Source organism: Heloderma suspectum, chromosome 13, assembly GCF_057233095.1.
Source record: "Heloderma suspectum isolate Gila_16-S chromosome 13, 16-S_ref, whole genome shotgun sequence".
Taxonomy (NCBI): Eukaryota; Metazoa; Chordata; class Lepidosauria; order Squamata; family Helodermatidae; genus Heloderma; species Heloderma suspectum.
This window is the reverse complement of record NC_139470.1, coordinates 2,240,600-2,259,360: the sequence shown is the minus strand read 5'-3', so window position 1 is coordinate 2,259,360 and position 18,761 is coordinate 2,240,600. Positions and strand designations below refer to the sequence as shown.

At 48.5% G+C, this 18,761-nt stretch overlaps 1 protein-coding gene across 1 annotated transcript; it reads right to left on the bottom strand.

Annotated features, from left to right (window-relative positions):
* Positions 1 to 322: 322 nt before the first annotated feature.
* On the bottom strand, positions 323 to 17,094 carry LOC146335892 (sodium-dependent serotonin transporter-like). The gene is made up of 13 exons (XM_084820343.1): positions 16,899 to 17,094; positions 13,102 to 13,236; positions 11,804 to 12,023; positions 10,726 to 10,864; positions 9,006 to 9,140; positions 7,185 to 7,288; positions 3,320 to 3,447; positions 2,663 to 2,775; positions 1,953 to 2,084; positions 1,518 to 1,617; positions 934 to 1,034; positions 646 to 813; positions 323 to 403 (listed from the first exon to the last, which is right to left on the bottom strand). Exons 1-13 carry the CDS (start codon positions 17,092 to 17,094, stop codon positions 323 to 325), a joined length of 1,752 nt encoding a protein of 583 aa, XP_084676469.1.
* Positions 17,095 to 18,761: the final 1,667 nt, after the last annotated feature.

Sequence of the window (18,761 nt, the reverse complement as noted above, 5' to 3'; positions counted from 1 at the left end):
TGCTGCAGAGGTGGCCTGGGACGAGGTGGCGGTCCGTCCAGATGCTCGCACAGAAGAACGCTTTGGCGCCTGCCGCTGCTTTGGCCCCGGCCCAATGGGCCCGAACAGAAGAAGGGGCCTTGCTCCGACGGGGAGACGCCGTGTGGCCACAGGAAGCGTGAGTGAGGTTTGGGGCCGACGGGGAGACGCCGTGTGGCCACAGGAAGCGTGAGTGAGGTTTGGGGCGGTCCTGCTCCCCTCCGCGTTGGAGTCCATCTCGGTGGTTGTGTCAGCAAAGAGCAATCTGTATCCATTTCCCTTTGGAGGGTGCCAGTGCAGAGAATTAGGGCACCGGCGGCCCAGCTACGACCTCCAGAGGCTGCTCTAGCATCGCCTTCTCTGGCTGAAGGCACACGGCAAGGCGCTGGATGGCCAAGGAGAGACGAACAGGGCGTGAGAGGGGCGCCGCTCGTCCCTGCACCAAGAGTACTTCTTGGATTATTCATTTCTTAACTGCATTCATACTCCAGCTTTCCCTCGGAGGAGCTCACGCTGGCCTTAGTCCTGGGCAGCCACGGGCTGAACTAAATGGCTGCGGTACCCACCCCCAGAACACCGGCCGTCCCTCCTCACCAGTACGTAGTCATCGGATCCCATCTTCCTGACCTGCTCAAGAGATCCTGGGGTCCAGACGAGCTTGTACACCATGTAGACTGGGATGCAAACGAAGGACGAGGCTCCAATGAGGTAGCCCACCACGACACTCCACTCCGGATACTGGTAGTCGAACATCACGAGCGGTGGCTGCTCCAGGAGGGAGCTGACGATGATGAACTGGCAAGAGAGGATGTTCTGTAGTCTTTGGGGGCTTGAGTTTCTCTGTAAAGCCTCATGTATGCTGTTGTAATAACAATACTGAATAACAACAACAACAACAATATGATGGGTACTCACTCCAAGGAAAGCCGGGCTGATAGCAACCCAGCAAACCTGCCAATAGATTCCTGGAGCAAATCCCTGCATTGCCTTCACATCACTGCAGAACTGCTGGATTCCTGGGAAGAAGAAGGAAGGAAGCCACCTTAGACATGGTCCGCACACTGACGTGGCTGGCAGCTCTGTTCATCCCCTTCAGGCCAAGCAGGCTCAGGTCCGCAACATCTTCTGCCATGATAATTGTGTTTGTCGTTAAGGTGTCACAGAAGTCTCTGTTGGTGAGCCATCTTTTGGTAGATGCACAAATGCTAATGTCAAAATAGTATTTTAAAAATCAACAACCCTAAATGGATGGATAGTGCAGGAAAACTGGCCTGTAATTACGATCCTGAAACAACCAGGGCAGTTCGCATGATGGCTAGCAGGATCAAGGCCTTTTCTGTGGGTGAGTGGCCTCATCTCCGGGGACTTCCTTCCCCAGGGATGCCCTCCAGACATAATCCCCTCCTTACTTTTAGGAAAGAGTGTATATGGTTTGTTTTAGGGGACAGGATTGAGAGTCTCTGCAGGGACTCAGAATAAACGTAACGTTTCTCCCTTACCATAAAACCAGGAGACTGCGATGGCTTCCAGGAGCACCACAGCTAAGATGGAGCAGCCGGCACCAAATTCTTCCAGGAGCCTCACGATGTACGAGCCACCCTAAGATGGAGCGGGGGGGAGTTGTGCTTTGGTAGCTTTTAAGAGGGGGTCTGGAAGGTCACTTCTTGTTGATGATGATGAAGCTATTTCATTGATGGCTGTGGTGGTTTACAAGGGACAAGAGGACAGGGCCCTGCCCCAGCAAGCATACAATCTAGAATCTTGCCACCATTTTGCACCAAGCCCCACCCACTGATCCACTTGGTGGACCTCTGGTTCTAGAATTTAAAAAACCCAAAGTAGGTCCCACAAGCCTGCAGGCTGCCCACCCCTCGTGTAGAAGAAACAAGAGGCGATGGGGCCCATGCCTCGTCCTCCGCCTTCTGGCTACTCACACTGGTCAGCGTCGCGAGGGAGCCCAAGAAGCACACGCTGATGAGCCCTAGGACAAACAGCTCCCGTCGCTTGGCCAGGAAGTGCGGGTACTCGTCCATTATGGCTGTAATCACAGCCTCCAGGCCCCCAAACTGCAAGCACACATCCCCCAAAGTTGTCAGTCTGAATCAGCAAAAGAACACTGTAGTCTCTCTCTCTCTCTCTCTCTCTCTCTTTCTCTTCCTCTGTGTGAAAGGGAGTGCAAGGCACACTCAGTCTGTCAAAAATCAGTGCAATTCTTTTACACTTCACAATTCTTGTGGTCTAGTTTAAACTGTTCCTCAAACAGAAATCTTACTATTTTGTTCAGAAAAGATGAGAGAGAGAGAGAGAGAGAGAGAGAGAGAGGGAGATCTGAAACCAATATTGTTTTGTGGCATCTTAGAGACTACCATGAATTTATTCTTGCATAAGCTTTTGTGGACTATAGACTAACATGGCTACCTTCTGGAAATTGTTACAAATATTGTCTGTGTACATTTCCAGCGTTTGGGAATATTTCCAATGAAGTAGGGTTTGTTTGTTTGTTTGTTTGTCAAAGAAAGATAACAATAAATAATTGAATGTATTCCTTGCAATAATTCTGGGACCATTCCCTCTTGAATGATAACAAAGCTTTGTGAATCCCCCTGACCTATTGCCCGGGAAGGCAAGGAGAGCATCACCCTACCGTGCTGTCCAGTCCCAGCATTATCATCATGAGGAAGAAGATGATGGCAAAGAAGGTAGAGCCAACCATGTTGGCAATGGCTTCGGGGTAAGTGATAAAGAGGAGGCTGGGCCCTGGAGAAGAAAGCCTTGTTAGATTTTCTCCTGCTTGGCGTGATTAGCCAAGCAGTTCTCCTGTGTAAAGGCTGATGGGATGAAGAGAGGTTGTGTAAGAACATGGGTTGAGTTGCGGTCTCCATACAATTTCCTGCCAGAAGGAAAGGGACAACTTCTCTGCTGACCCTGTACTTTCCCCTCTTTCTCTTCCCCAGTTCCTTGTGTGTCTACAATTTGGGGATTATATGCAAGCAAAGGACAATGGCTTCTAAGCAAATACTGTGACTGCTGTATAGCACCTAATAACTTCAAGTGTTTTCTAACTAAAATATACAAAGATGTACCCTCAGCATTTCATTATAGGCAGACACGGATTTTTCTAGAAGGTGGGGAAGACTCCTGCCTGGAGGCTACATGGACATACATACCAACAGAAAAAATGAGGGTTATTCCTTGGCCTCAGGTGTGTCACAGACTAACAACGGGAGCTTAAGGGCCAGATTAAACGTGATGTTGCAGAATCTGTATTGTGATTCGATGCAGATGACATGCGAGTACAAACCTTTGTCTTTTGCAACGTCCTCAACTTCCACATCCCTCATTTCTGCCATGTAGCCCAGAACAGTGAAAATGACGAACCCGGAGAGGAAGCTGGTGAGGCAGTTGACCACACTGGTGACAATGGCATCCCTACAAAGCAGGGAGAGAAGGAGTGAGCCCCCAGGCAGGGCGGAAGGGTGGTTAACACACTGGGACATTGGCATCCGTTACTGTCTTGATGGGATGCATCAGCAACCTAGTTCTGTAGCACCTCTCAGGTAGGGTGTCCATGTGTCAACAATTAGCACCTGGACAGGTAGGCACACAGGTGACCTGGTCACACTTGTCCACATGATGGTGAAATGTATTGTATTTCTATTTATTTCTATTTCAATAATAATATACTAATAATAATACAGTAATCATGTCTAAATTTGCAGCTGTACATATAAATTAGCATATAATTTTTATGCAAATCGGGGTCCTCTGTTTGGTCCTCCTTTTGCATGGTGCGTTTCCTCTTTTGGAGCAATTCATCAGTAGCTACCCTCCTCTCACAGCCAGACAAGGGTACTTGGCTGCTTGAGGGGAAGGACAAGAGGACCCCGCCCCCATTCCACAGAAGGAAGCCCCATGGATGGGCAGGGGAGTTGCACGTGAACCCCGGTGAGGGGATCGCCTCCTCCACTGCGCCTGAGGGCAGCAGTCTTTCTTAGGGGGTGTGCAGGGCAGGATCACTGCCTTGTTGTGGTGAAGGGGCTTGCGTAACTCAGTGAAGCCATAAGCTATGCCGTGCAGGGCCACCCAAGACGGACAGGTCATGGCGGAGAGTTCTGACAAAATGTGGTCCACTGGAGAAGGAAATGGCAACCCACTCCAGGATTCTTGCCAAGAAAACCCCATGGAACGTATCACAAGGCTAAAAGAGATGACGCTGGAAGATGAGCCCCTCAGGTCGGAAGGTGTCCAATATACTACTGGGGAAGAGCAGAGGGCATTTCCAAGTAGCGCCAGAAAGAGTGAAGCGGCTGGGCCAAAGCCGAAAGGACACTCAGCTGTGGATGCGTCTGGTGGTGAAAAGAAAGTCCGATGCTGTAAAGAACAATATTGTTTAGGAACCTGGAATGTCAGATCAATGAATCAAGGTAAGCTGGAGGTGGTCAAACATGAGATGGCAAGATTGAACATCGACATCTTGGGAATCCGCGAACTAAAATGGACAAGCATGGGCAAATTTAATTCAGGTGACCATTATATCTACTACTGTGGGCAAGAATCCCGTAGAAGAAATGGAGTAGCACTCATAGTCAACAAAAGGGTGGGAAAAGCAGTACTGGGGTACAATCTCAAAAATGATAGAATGATCTCAGTATGACTCCAAGGCAAACCATTCAACATCACAGTAATTCAAGTCTATGCCCCAACCACTGAGGCCGAAGAAGCTGAGGTTGACCGGTTCTATGAAGACCTACAACACCTTCTAAAACTAACACCAAAAAAAGATGTCCTCTTCATCATAGGGGATTGGAATGCTAAAGTAAGAAGTCAAGAAATCACCGGGATAACAGGCAGGCATGGCCTTGGTGTACAAAATGAAGCAGGACAAAGGCTAATCGAGTTTTGCCAAGAGAACACACTGATCACAGCAAACACTCTTTTCCAACAGCACAAGAGGCGACTCTACACATGGACATCACCAGATGGTCAATATTGAAATCAGATTGATTATGTCCTTTGCAGCCAAAGATGGAGAAGCTCTATACAGTCAGTAAAAACAAGACCTGGAGCTGACTGTGGCTCAGATCATGAGCTGCTTCTTGCAAAATTTCAGCTTAAATTGAAGAATGTAGGGAAAACCACTAAACCATTCCGGTATGACCTAAATCATATCCCTTATGCAAATACAGTAGAGGTGAGGAATAGATTTAAGGGATTAGACCTGATAGACAGAATGCCTGAGGAACTATGGACGGAGGTCCATAACATTGTTCAAGAGGCAGCAACTCAATCCATCTCCAAGAAAAAGAAATGCAAGAAAGCAAAGTGGCTGTCTGATGAGGCTGTACAAGTAGCTGAGGAAAGAAGGGAAGCAAAAAGCAAGGGAGAAAGGGGAAGATATATCCAACTGAATGCAGAGTTCCAGAGAATAGCAAGGAGAGACAAGAAGGCCTTCTTAAATTAACAATGCAAAGAAATGGAGGAAAACAACGGAATGGGAAAGACTAGCGATCTCTTCAAGAAAATCGGAGATCTCAAGGGAATGTTTTGTGCAAAGACGAGCATGATAAAGGACAAAGAAGGCAGGGACCTAACAGAAGCAGATGAGATTAAGAAGAGGTGGAAAGAATACACAGAAGAACTATACAGGAAAGATCTTAATGTCCCTGATAGCCATGAGAGTGCAGTCACTGAATTTGAGCCGGACATCCTAGAGAGTGAAGTCAAGTGGGCCTTAGGAAGCATTACTAACAACAAAGCTAGTGGAGATGACAGTCTTCCAGCTGAGCTATTTAAAATCCTAAAAGATGATGCTGTTAAAGTGCTGCACTCAATATGCCAACAAATCTGGAACACTCAACAGTGGCCACAAGACTGGAAAAGGTCAGTTTACATTCCAATTCCAAAGAAGGGCAACGCCAAAGAGTGTTCAAACTACCGCACAATTGTGCTCATTTCACATGCCAGCAAGGTGATGCTCAAAATCCTACAAGCTAGGCTTCAGCAGCATGTGAACCGAGAACTACTGGAAGTACAACCGGGGTTTCGAAGAGGCAGAGGAACTAGAGATCAAATCGCCAACATTCGCTGGATCATGGAGAAAGCAAGAGAATTCCAGAAAAACATCTATTTCTGCTTCAATGACTATGCTAAAGCCTTTGATTGTGTGGATCACAACAAACTCTGGCAAATTCTGAAAGAGATGGGAGTACCAGACCACCTTACCTGTCTCCTGAGAAACCTGTACGAGGGTCAAGAAGCAACTCAACATTAAAAAAGCTAAGATCATGGCATCTGGCCCCATCACTTCCTGGCATATAGAAGGGGAAGAAATGGAAGCAGTGACAGATTTTACTTCCTTGGGCTCCAAGATCACCGCAGACAGTGACTGTAGCCATGAAATTAAAAGATGCTTGCTCCTTGAGAGGAAAGCTATGGCACACCTAGACAGCATAGCAAGAAGCAGAGACATCACCTTGCTGACAAAGGTCCATCTAATCAAAGCTATGGTTTTCCCAGTAGCAACGTATGGCTGTGAGAGCTGGACTATAAGGAAGGCTGAGCGCCGAAGAATTGATGCGTTCGAACTGTGGTGCTGGAGAAGACTCTTACGAGTCCCCTGGACTGCAAGGAGGTCAAATCAGTCCATCCTCAAGGAAATCAACCCTGAGTGCTCATTGGAAGGACAGATACTGAAGCTGAAGCTCAAATATTTTGGCCACCTAATGCGAAGGTGGAAAAGACTGGAAAAGACCCTGATGCTGGGAAAGATTGAAGGCAAAAGGAGAAGGGGACAGCAGAGGGTGAGATGGCTAGATAGCATCACCGATGCAATGAATATGGACTTGAGCACGCTCCGGGAGAGAGCGCAGGACAGGAAGGCCTGGCGTGCTGTGGTCCATGGGGTCATGAAGAGTCGGACATGACTGAACGACTGAACAACAGCAAGGGCAGGCCGTGGGGCTGACACAGCTCTGCTGCCTAGCGCGCCCGCATCGCTTGCCCACTGCTCTGCGTGACCCCCACCTGCTACCTGCTCAAACAAACGCTGCAGCGCGGCCCCTGGAGCATTGCTCGCTGAGCACCACTCACCCTCCCCTGCCTCACAGACACAGCAATGGGAACAAAGGAAGGGGCACGGGGGGGGGGGCGGCCGCTCAGGACCTTACCGGTAGCAGTTGTTGTTGAATGGGTTGTAACTGGCTAAAGCGAGGAGGACCCCAAAGCCCGGCCCCAGGGAGAAGAAAATCTGGGCTGCGGCGTCGACCCAAACCTAGGCAGAACCAAGCACAGCGAGGGTCAGGGGGCTGTCCCCCAGCTCAGAGGCACCGCATGGAGCCCAGCCAGGGGCCAAAGCTCACGCCAAGCGAGCACTCTCAGAGACTTGTGCCCAGCAGCATCTCCTCCCCACAGGAGGGGAGAGGCCTGTCTGGACCGTGCCTCTGGGAGGCCTCATGGGCCGGGGCAGTCCACCTGCAACTGCTCCACGATGGGGACAAACGGTGCAAACAAGGGAGGGCTGCGTGAGAGGTGTGTGGAGGAGGAGGAGGAGGAGGAAAGAGAAGAAAGGTGGCGGCCAGCCCTCCCGCCTCTCCTCTCTTTGGCCCGCCCATTAGCTTTAATGAAAATTCAGGAGTGCAGCTCAGCGGTAATTACAGAGAGGAAGTCCATTGTCAGCTGGCTTTGCAAAGACGGGTGAAAACTGCTGCACAAATACATCCCAAGCAAGACATTAAATGAGATGAGTGATTCAATTAGCGATTTGCATTTCCAAGGGCTCCCGCAGCCCATCTCCATTTTCCAAACAGCTCATGAACCAAATACCCTCCCTCCCTCTCCCCACAATCCATCCTCTGATCTTCTTAGGGTCTTTGCCAGATGGAAGGGAGATCTTGTAGATGTGCAAAAGAGGGCAGTCATTTGGGGTGGGGGTGGAGTGGTTATGCATTCAGAAGGCATCATAAAGGACACCTTAGAAGTAGCTTTCCCTAAACTGGTGCCCTCCAGATGTGTTGGGAGTACATTCCCAGCCATCATGCTGATATCTGGTGGGGGAGACTGCTTTAAAGGGAGCTGCCAATCACCCAAGTGGTGCATTGCTCTAATGACATCCCCCCCCCATATTCTCTCCACCCCAAGCCTCTCCTGCCCCTCACCCCATGGGTGCTCCCATCACCCATTTGGGCAGGAGTGTAGTGAGAGTGGAGCTATAGGGGTGTGTGTTCCTGGAAAGGGGAACAAAACTGGCATCGTAATACATTAACAGTCATTAGAATAATATCACATTACGCGATGTATAAAATATCACATTGTGCATATGCTATAAGTGTGGAACACTTTCAAATGGTAGTTGAAATGCCAGGTACCAGCTTGCTTGGAGGCTTAGTAAGGGCAGATGGCTAGTAAGAGTGTGGCACCATTATGGCTCCTGGATGTGTATCCTAATACAGCAAAGCACATTCAGCCACTGCATACTGTGAATGGGGGTGGAGGAAGAATTCAGAGATGTGTGACACTGATAATGCAGCAACAGGCAGCAGGGGCCTTTTTGTTCAACAGCTTTAAGGAGGAACGGTCTATCCATGCAATGTGAATTTGGGATTTTGGCAGCAGTGCCCTCAAACCTCATCCCATATAGTTAGGTGAGCCTCGGCCCATTAAATCAAGGGCCTGACTCTGCACAGGACTAGGCTGTTAACCTTTCTGAACTTTCCCTGGTCCTGGGGGAGAGGAGTGCGCAGAATTTGGGAAGCTGCCTTTAGCATTGCAGTGTGCTACCCAAACCTCTCTGCCCACGCAGGACTGCCAGGGGGCCCTCTCTGCCTCTGGATCCAGGTAGCTCTGCGACCTCTTTCTGGCAGGGCTCCAGCTGAATTTCAGCCTGGCAGGCCACTGGCCAAGGCAATAGCACCTCGCCAGCAAGCCGAGATGGCAACCAGGCTGCATCGTGTAAGTGTGCAGCTGTGCGTGGGAGCAGCATGCTGGCTTACAGCCGTGCTCTTCAGCTTCTCCCAGTTGGGATGCAGGTAGAAGACGATTCCTCTCCAGGCCCCAGGCAGAGTAGCTCCACGGACCAGCAGGATGAGCAAGACAGCGTAGGGCAGGGTGGCGGTCACCCACACCACCTGGAAGGCAGAAAAAGGACCCATGGGTTGTTGCGAAGGCCGCTGGTGTGTGTGCTTGGCCCAAATGACCCATGTGGTTTTAAAGGAGGCTCTCTAGCTCCGCCTCTGGTGACCCCTTAGCTCCACCCACCCCATCAGTGGGGGTGGGCACCAGCTGCCCTTGGGATGTGGAATCACAACTGCGGTTACCCCCAGAACTTGCTTCCCTTCCTTGCCACCCAAAATGTCACATTCCTAGAATCTTCCAAAGAGCTGGATTTTCTGGGCGAATGCCTCTCCGCCGCCTGCCACCACCTGCAACATGCACTGCACTTCTTCATCACTAATATGGCAACACACAAAAATGGCTCCATAAATTATCTATTGCGGTGACTCCCTCATTTCCCCTGTGGGATGTCTAGGTGACTTTGGGGCTCTGCCCATGCTCTGTGCTTTTAAAGAAAAGAAAGGAAGGAGTCATCCACCCTTGGGGCCAAGCACGACTGATTTCTGTGCTTGGTGCAAATGATTCACACTGGTTTATTTTGCCCCATTTATTCTGTTGCTACCAATCAAAGAGACCTGCAGAGGGCAGATCCTTGTTCTCTGGAAATGCCACTCAGCCGGTCTTCCTTTGGGCTTTGGGGGTTTAATGGGGCATTCTGACACACTTTGTAGTCATAAGGGCTAGGAACTTGTTCACTTGTTTATGAAAATGAAGATTATCAGAATGCAGAATTCGGCACCCACCCCTGCACTGCTGTGGTTCCATCATGGAATGACAGGAGGCACATAGCCTTGGATGCATCCAAACAAGTCTCTGAGGCATGCGTGAGGGAGGGACGCAGCATCCGTGCTTTTGCTCTGCACAGCGTTCCTAAGGGCATAGTGCCTTAATCAGCATCGTCCTCTGCTGGCCCTTGCAGCTAAAGGAATCCAGTTCTGCCATTTGCAGGGAGGGGTTCTTTGCACTCCTTATGGTGAGCTTCAGCTCCCAGTGGGTGTCATATAAATCTCCTATCTTTGCATGCCCACAGAATTGTCCTTGTCTGCTGTTCTTCCCATCCATCCATCCATCCATCCATCCATCCATCAATCATCTATTTTAGGTATTTATATATAAAACATTTTTCTGAAGCTTGAAGCAGTGAACAAATCATAAAATAGACAAAACCACTATAAAAACAGAGCAATAAATTTTTAAGAAGTAAAAATACAAGAAAGAAATCTGGCCACAGAACAAAATCAACCAAATGCTTGCTGGAGAGAGAAGGAGAGAAGGAGAAAAGAGGTCTGCAGACCCCCCTAAATCTCAGCTGAAAGTTCCAGAAATTGGGAGCCAATACCGTGAAGCTCCTGCTTCTGTCTGCTCCTGTCCTTACTCAACACATCGATGTCTCTAGCTCTTGCACCTCTTATCACTGATGTCAGCTACAGGGCACTGCACATGGCAGGGAAGGGAAGGAGAAGCGGAGCATGCCAAGGGGAGCGTGGTCACCCAGCCCACTCTCAGGCTGCAGTACAGCCCACACAGGAGCCAAGGCAAACTTGCCCTCCTTGGACAACAACCTCAGCCAGGCCTGGACAGAGTCTGAGCACCTCTCACCTTGCCGGAGGTCTTCACCCCCTTCCAAAGGCTGAAATAGACAATGGTGAAGATGAGGAAGAGGCAAAGAAGCAGCTGCCAGCGGATTCCGCCCACGTCGTCCAGGCCGTGCGAGTTCTGGAGCCCAAGAACCTTCCTCCTGCGGCAAAGAGAAATCCTTGGATCAGTGACGGGAAAGCAAGCAGAAACACTGGCGCTTCACCTCTGGCCGTCTTCCGATGGGGCGTTCCAGTAACCGGATCGGATTTGGGGCTGGGTTAGTAGACACAGATGGCTAATGTGGTATCGTCACTTTGGGCCACAGAAACACCTCAACACTTCTCTGTTTACTGCAGAATACTGAAAGCATCATGCTAGATGCAAGACCTCCACTCTCTTGCACCTTTGATAAATAATATCTGTTTATTATTAACATAATTAATAATGTAGTTGTCACTGTCAGTACTTTCTGCAGTTAATTTCCTTCTGACCTCGCTGTTTACAATCCCTCCTGCCCCACACACTACATGTATCTTACAAAAACCTGAAACTTTCGATAACGATTTGTGCAAGTGATAAACTGGACTCTAGCCTATGAAAGCTTATGCCAGAATAAATATGTTCGTCTTTAAGGTACCACAAGACGCTGCTCTTTTTGCTACAGCAGACTAACACAAGGACGACCCCTCTGGAATTTGACAAATGTGTTGAAAATTTCAATACTGGGGGGGGGCAAGAAGGGGGTTATGAAGGGGAAGGGTTTGATATATTATTGTGCCTTTAAAACATTTCTAATAGCATACAAAAAAGGTGCAATAACAGCAAACAATTGCAGGGGGAAGGAAAAATAATTTTCTGGCAGAATCTGCAAATGTTGACATTACCACATAGATGCAGGAGATTAAAACGAATCATGTTCAGTGTCTGCAGTTAAAGCAGTCCTAGGGTTAGCCAGCTTTTTAACCATCCCCTGCTCCTCTGCCTTTAACAGCAGCCCCAGATGGGTTCTTTCTCCCTGGCCAGTTGAGTTTTTCCAAAACTTCTAGGAAAAGCTGCCCCTTCCAGCCCCATGGGGCCTGCACCACTTACAGGCACTTACGTGAAAAACTCCTCGGCCGGCGACTTGGTGTAGTTGGTCCAGGTGACGTTGCTTTTCCCAAAGTAGCTGGTGCAGTTGGGTGTGTTCCAGGGGTTGTCACAGCTGGTCCAGGGCAGGGTGTGGGTGAAGGAGGAGTAGAAGTAGTAGAGAGCCCAGGCAATGATGGTGTTGTAGTAGAAGGAGACGTAGAGGCCGATGATGCAGATGGCAAAGCCAATGCCTGCGAAGAGAGCCAGAAAGCAAAATGGCGCCCTGACAGGCCTGGGTGGCTTCCACCTCCATCCGCCCGCAGCCCACAGACGGTGTGGCTTGGTGGAGGGACTGTTCACATCACAGGGTGAAGGGCAGCCACTGTCCCTCCAACCCGCAGCAGGCCAGGAGTAGGAACAGAGGAAGCTGCCTGGTGCAGAGTCAGACCCTGGGTTCATCAAGCCCAGTATTGCCAACACTGGCTGGCAGCAGGAGATTTTCCTGCCCTGCCTGGATATGCTGGGGATTGAAGCTGGGACCTTCTGCATGCCAAGCAGCGCTTTACTGCCAAGCTGCAGAAAAGCAGTCCTGGCCTGCTCCTCCACTTTCGGCAGCAACTTGGTCTGGTGGAACCAGCAAGCGAAGCTTTTCATGAAATGCAGATGCGCATGGTGAAAGCAAATTCAAATTCCAAGATGTGCTGGTTTGTTTTTGAGAAGCTCAGGGGCTCCCTCTTTAAGGAAGGTGAACACCTCCTGCAATTTTAACATAGTCAAGGCCTGATGTTTGGCCATCACTGGGGCAAGCTGGGAAAAGTTGGAACCTGATAGTATCTCAATAAACTCTCTGCTGCAAACTGCTCATTGCTGGTACATCAGGGCTCTGGGTGTAGATCAGAGCTGAGCTTTTTGGCAAGACTCTAGCTTCGCCACCTGTTTCTAGAGGTGCATCCGGCAGGACAGGAGTTCTTCTGCTAGTCTTCACCATTTACCTGGAAGGTCTGACTGAGATGCAACTGCTGTGTGCCCTGTGCAGAGCCTACTGCAGGGATCAGAAATAGGTCGGGGGAGGTATACAGGATTAAAGAGCAGGGGTCTGCAGTCCTTGCCTGCGGCTTCCAGGAAAGCTTTTACCTCTCAGTCCCTCTCCCTTTAGAATTTCACCATTGGACTCTTTGGGTGAAACCTGCCTCTCACCACTGAAAACCAAATTTCTTAAATCTGCAGACTGCATATCTATACACACACACTTGTTTGCTCTTTTAGTGGGGGTGGGGGTGGGGAATACCTCTGCTTATACCTCTGCTTGCTGGCTTGTTTGGTTTTTACCTTTAAAGATTGGACAGATCTGCTTCCAGATGGGTATAGCACCAACCCGATGAAACTGCCCGAGAGCCAGCTCCATGTAGAAGAGGGGCACCCCTCCGAAAATGGCCATCAAGGCATATGGGATGAGGAAAGCTCCTGCCAAGAGAAAGCGACAACCCCACAGCATTGTCTCATTTAGCCATTTGAAGACACACAGGCAAGTGTTTGTGTGTGCGGGTGTGGAATCCACTGCTTTTTTCCTCTTGGGCTGTGGGGAAGGAGTTGGAATTGAGACAGGAGGGAAGGACCAGACCTGCGTCCCCCATCTCCCTGCAATTAACCCTGTCCAGACTGTGCGATGATAACGTATTTATTTTATTTTATTGATTATGTTTCTATACCTCCCAACAGCTGAAGCTCTCTGGACAGTTCCCAAAATTTAAAATTATGAAAGACAACAACATAATAAAGCATAATATAAAAACCTTTAAAAGTTTGAAACAGAGTAAAACCAATGTTAAAACCAGAATAAAAACCAGCAGTGGTGTAAAGATCTAAAAACATTTTTTTTTAATGGAAGGATTAAAAGACCTAGGAGAATAAAAAGGTATTCACCTAGCATCGAAAAGACCACAACGTGCGTGCTGGGTGAGCTCTTGCTGCTACATGTAGCCTTGGATTAGGTGTGAGAAATGGATAATGGGTCCGAGAGACCCAGCACCCTTGGGCTAGAGCAGAAATGGGGAGGGGGGTTGAATATGCTTTGCCCCTCCCAATGATATGAATAATTAATCATCTCATTTGCATGATTCATAACAAGGTGGTAACTGCCTTGTTCCCCACTGAGGTCTCCAGAAGTGCCCTTCCCCTTGTTGAAGATCCCAACAGAGGGTGGCTAACAGAGGGTGTAATCCAAACTCACACTTACCTAGAGGAAAGTCCTATTAAATACTATCATAGAATAGAATCATAGAATAGTAGGGTTGGAAGGGGCCTACAAGGCCATCGAGTCCAACTCCCTGCTCAATGCAGGAATCCAGCTCAGAGCACCCCTGACAGATGGCTGCCCAGCCTCGTCTTGAACGCCTCCAGTATGGGAGAGCCCACCGCCTCCCTAGGTCATTGGTTCCATTGTCGTATTGCTCTAACAGTCAGGAAGGTTTTCCTGATGTTCAGCTGGAATCCGGCTTCCTGTCACTTGAGCCCATGATTCTGTGTCCTGCACTCTGGGATGATGGAGAAGAGATCCTGGCCTTCCTCTCTGTGACAACCTCTCAAGTACTTGAACAGCGCTATCCTATCTCCCCTCAGTCTTCTCTTCTCAAGGCTAAACATGCCTGGCTCTTTCAGTCTCTCCTCGTAGGGCTTTGTTTCCAGTCCTGTGGTCATCTTTGTTGCCATCCTCTGAATCCCCTCCAGTTTGTCTGCATCCTTCTTAAAGTGTGGTGCCCAGAACTGGACACAGTACTCCAGATGAGGCCTAACCAGTGCTGAATAGAGGGGAACTAGTACGTGCCGGGATTTGGAAGCTATGCTTCTATGAATGCAGCCCAAAATAGCATTTGCCTTTTTTGCAGCCACGTCACATTGTTGGCTCATATTCAGCTTGTGATTAACAACAATTCCCAGATCCTTCTTGCTTGTAGTGTTGTTGAGCCAAGTATCCCCCATCTTGTAACTGTGCATTTGGTTTCTTTTTCCTAGGTGCAGAACTTGGCATTTCTCCCTATGAAATGTCATTCTGTTGTTTTCTGCGCAGCGCTCCAGTCTATCCAGATCTCTTTGAATTTTGTTTCTGTCTTCCAAAGTATTAGCTATTCTGCCCATCCACTGGCATCTGCATGCTGCTTACTCAAAAGCTATGGTACTTGCTTTTGAGAAAGCAGCATGCAGATGCCAGTTTTATAGTGGTGGGATGAGTCCCATCACTTTCTCTGTTGCTTTATGGATACCGCAGTGTTTGTGCAGCAAACACATAGAGAAGCCTTTCCCAACCTGGTGCCCTGCAAATGTGTTGTATTGCAACCCCCATCATTCCCAGCTGGCATGGTCAGTAACCATGGGGAAGGCTGACAAAAAGTGTGAGGGGGAGCAGAGGGAGGTGTATATCCTAAAACATGCAGGGGTATGTGACAGACACACACAGAGAAAGCATATGTAAGTGTCACCATCAGGTCTGAGTCTGCGGCATATGTTTGCAGATGGGCATCACTCACTCATTCGCAGCTCTGCCAAGTGTTAACGTCCAAAAAGGGCACAAAGATGTTCAGACAGCTGGACACATGTTAGAACAGCTGCTCACAATCCACAAAAGAGATCCAAATTTTCTCTGCACCTATGTGGTCTAGAAACTTGTGTGTACATGATAAAAACAGAGCTGAAATGTTCAAGGTGCAAGCAATGACACATTGCAAACTGACACACTATAGCAGAGATATAATAGTGGGCATGTATTTTTCTCTGTGTATAATTACAGACACACACAGCAATAAGCTCTGTTATCAATAGTCTGCCCCACGTGGTAACTATAAGGTGAAAATTGGGAGAGATGGAGATGACTCCCAAGCAGGGGATCTGGAGCACATCCCTGCCGGAACAGTGCACTGAAATGCTGGGGATACGTTTACTCCAAATTAAGCTCTTAAACAAACCAGAGAAGTGAACAAGAGTTTAATTGCTAACTCAGCTACAGTTCATTGCTATTCAAGCCCAGAATAATATACCTTTAAACTTCGACTTTTCTCTTCTTATGGCTTGGCCTGGGATTTTTGCTCACTTATTTGAGAAGGATGGTATGTCACTTGTCACATTTTTTTTTCTGAATATCAGGGTAAAGTTTTGCGAATTTAGAGCAAATGGCTAATAATTTATTGCAGCTTTGACAGTCCAGGCTAGCACAGTGAGAGGTGGTCTCTGTGTCTGATTCTTTTCTGTCTTTCTGCCTCATTTCCTTTCCCTTCCATTTAAGATTTTGTTTGATTGTATTTTAAGTAACATTTCTGCTGTTGTTTTTAATTCCATTGCTGTGTTAGGAGACTGAAGAGTAGGAAATAAATGTAAGAAATAATAGACAAATACATGACATTAACATTAGAGAGGGAAAGAGAGTAATATGGAAGTATCTTAATTGGGACCAAACTGACACAAAGTTGCAAGCAGGTTTGGTCATTACTGTGTGACGTTTTGGTTGGTCCCATAAAGGTACTGCCATACGGTAGCTTTTGGATTATTTTTCTAATGGACCTACATTTTTTGTGTTGCAGTAATGCTGAAAGTAAATACCATGGACAGCTCCCCAGGCAAGGTCTCGTTCTGAAAAGCACTCCAAAATTGTAACGCTACTCCAAGATTAATTTGTTATTTATCTTGGCCTGCGCAGTAGCTTTAGTTCTGTGGAGACTTCAAAAATTTGGAACAATACCCTTACAATGGCCACTGTCTCCAGGTACTTGGGGCAAAGCCACAAACCAAGCAACGAAGAGAGTCAATTTGGTTGCTTTTCAGTGTTTCAGATTTGAATATTACTTCCTACTGGTTTGGGGTTGTTCCTTCCTCATTCAGAAATCCAAATTTCTGATCCAGCCAGGATTCACACTGATGGGAGAAGAAGCTGAAAACCAGGAAAGGGAAAAGAAGGAAAACACAGAAAACAGAGTTTTTTCCTGCAAAAGTTTTGCCCAGAGTGACAAGCCCAGCTTGAAACTGAATGTGTTGAACTGCAGGCAAGAGAAATAATAAGATCTCCAGACTTAATGTGGAAAGTGTGCTTAGAATGAGGAGAAAATAAAGTAAAATAACATAACCAGCCATCTCCTTACCACCTCCATTCTGGTAGCAGATGTAAGGGAACCTCCAGACGTTGCCCAGGTCCACAGCGAACCCGATCACTGACAAAAGGAAATCCATTTTTTTGCTCCACCTGTCCCTGGAGTCCGTCTGGGTGAGGAGGGGTCCTGGGCTGGCATTTGCCAGCACAGCCTGACTGGCCAGGCACTCAGCTGGAGGAGCAGACATCCTCCCTCCTGCGAGCCCCTGCAGGATTTCAGCTGAAGTTGCTGGAGAAGGGAAGGCAGACCCCAGAAGGGGAGGGCTGGCGGAATGGGCACCCCACCCACACCCACCACACAGCAGCCACTGGGGAAGGTTTGCCTCGGATGAAAGGGAGAAGGGATTCACTGAAGGAGGCTGGCCTGTGGCCACGAGAGCTTGCGCAGCTTCCGGAGCAACGTGCCTGATTCCAGTCTCGCCTCTGCCACAGACTCACTCAATGGCCTTAGGCAGCTTTCTCCAACCTGGTGCCCTCCAGATGTGTTGGACTACAACTCCCATCATCCATGGCTGCCTGGAGGATGCTGGGGGTTGTAGTCCATCCCATCTAGAGGGCACCAGGCTGGGGAAAGATGGCCTTAGGGAAGCCATCTCCCCTCCCCCACAGCTTCAGCCTTGGATTTGCAACAAAAGGATAATAATACTGGCCTGACTGGCAGGGTTGTTGTAATGCTTGGGAAGGACTCTACAAATGGTTGAACTTTTATGTGTGCAAAGCCTGGGACCTCACTCAGTTTCCTAGTAATCTCCTTGGAAGGTAGTTATAACATCTGTAACTATGATAGAGGGGTACAAAATCATGCATGGTATGGAAAAAGTGGATAGGAGATGTTTTCTCCCTCTTCCATAATGCTAGAGCCCAGTGGGGTCATCCATGAAGCTAAATGGTGGGAGATTCAAGAGGAAGGTCTGCTTCACACAGCACATAGATTCCACAGATGTGGAATCTGGCCCTCGGTCTGAAAGAGGTTCAACACCCCTGTTAACGAGGTTTATAAAATAATGTGGGGAAGTGGGGAGGGAGAAATTTTTCTCCCTCTCTCATAATACTAGAACCCAGAGGGGGTCTCCCATGAAGCAGAATGGTGGGAGGTCCAGGTCAGACAAAAGGAAGGGCTTCTCCCACAACGCACGATCAAACTATGGGATTTGCTGACACGAGGTGTGGTGGTGATGGCCAGCTTTAAAAGGATAGTACATTTATGGAGGTTGACCAACGTGGTAGTTAAGTGGACACTGCATGTTCAGAGGAAGAATACCTAAGAACCAGCTGATGCTGGGGATGTACAAGGAGGGGGGGTGTCTTCATGCTCTGCCTGGCTGAGGGGATTCACAGAGGCATCTGTCTGACCTCTGTGAGTAGCAGATGACTCGAAGAGATGGATCTTTGGTCTGATCCATCTTCAGGGTTCTCTGGACTTCTCTGGCTCAAGGCTCCACAGCAAATGCACAGGCCCTTGCCACTCTGTTAGCATCATGTGCTTGGTTTGCATGTAATGCCACCTGTGCATTACGCATGATGGCAGAAGCTTTCATGGGCAAGAGTCTCCTTCCCCAGGTGCATGGAACATTATACCCAGTGGGCAGCCCACGCATCTGCTGAAGTGGATAGCCCACAAAAGCCTGTGCAGTAATAAAGGTGCTCGTCTTTAGGGTGCCACAAGACTCTTTGTTATGATGCCATGTGGCAACTTCTCATGCTTGGCCAATGCAGGTCTGGGAAGCTTAGCCAGAATTGGGCAGCTTAATTAACTCGCCATCTGTTCTCTGTCAGTTTGATGTTCAGGCCTCCCTTCACCCTTGACAGATCCCACTTTCAGAGTTGTCCATCAGAAGAGCAATGAAATGCACCA

Bases quoted from the DNA above. Each gene is read 5' to 3' on its own strand.
- LOC146335892 (XM_084820343.1), bottom strand. From the start codon at position 17,094: ATGTCTGCTCCTCCAGCTGAGTGCCTGGCCAGTCAGGCTGTGCTGGCA. The intron at 12,024-13,101 runs GTAAAAACCAAA...CTCTCTTCGCAG, and splicing joins GATCTGTCCAATCTTTAAAG to GCATTGGCTTTGCCATCTGC. The intron at 1,035-1,517 runs GTAAGGGAGAAA...TCTTCTTCCCAG, and splicing joins CGCAGTCTCCTGGTTTTATG to GAATCCAGCAGTTCTGCAGT.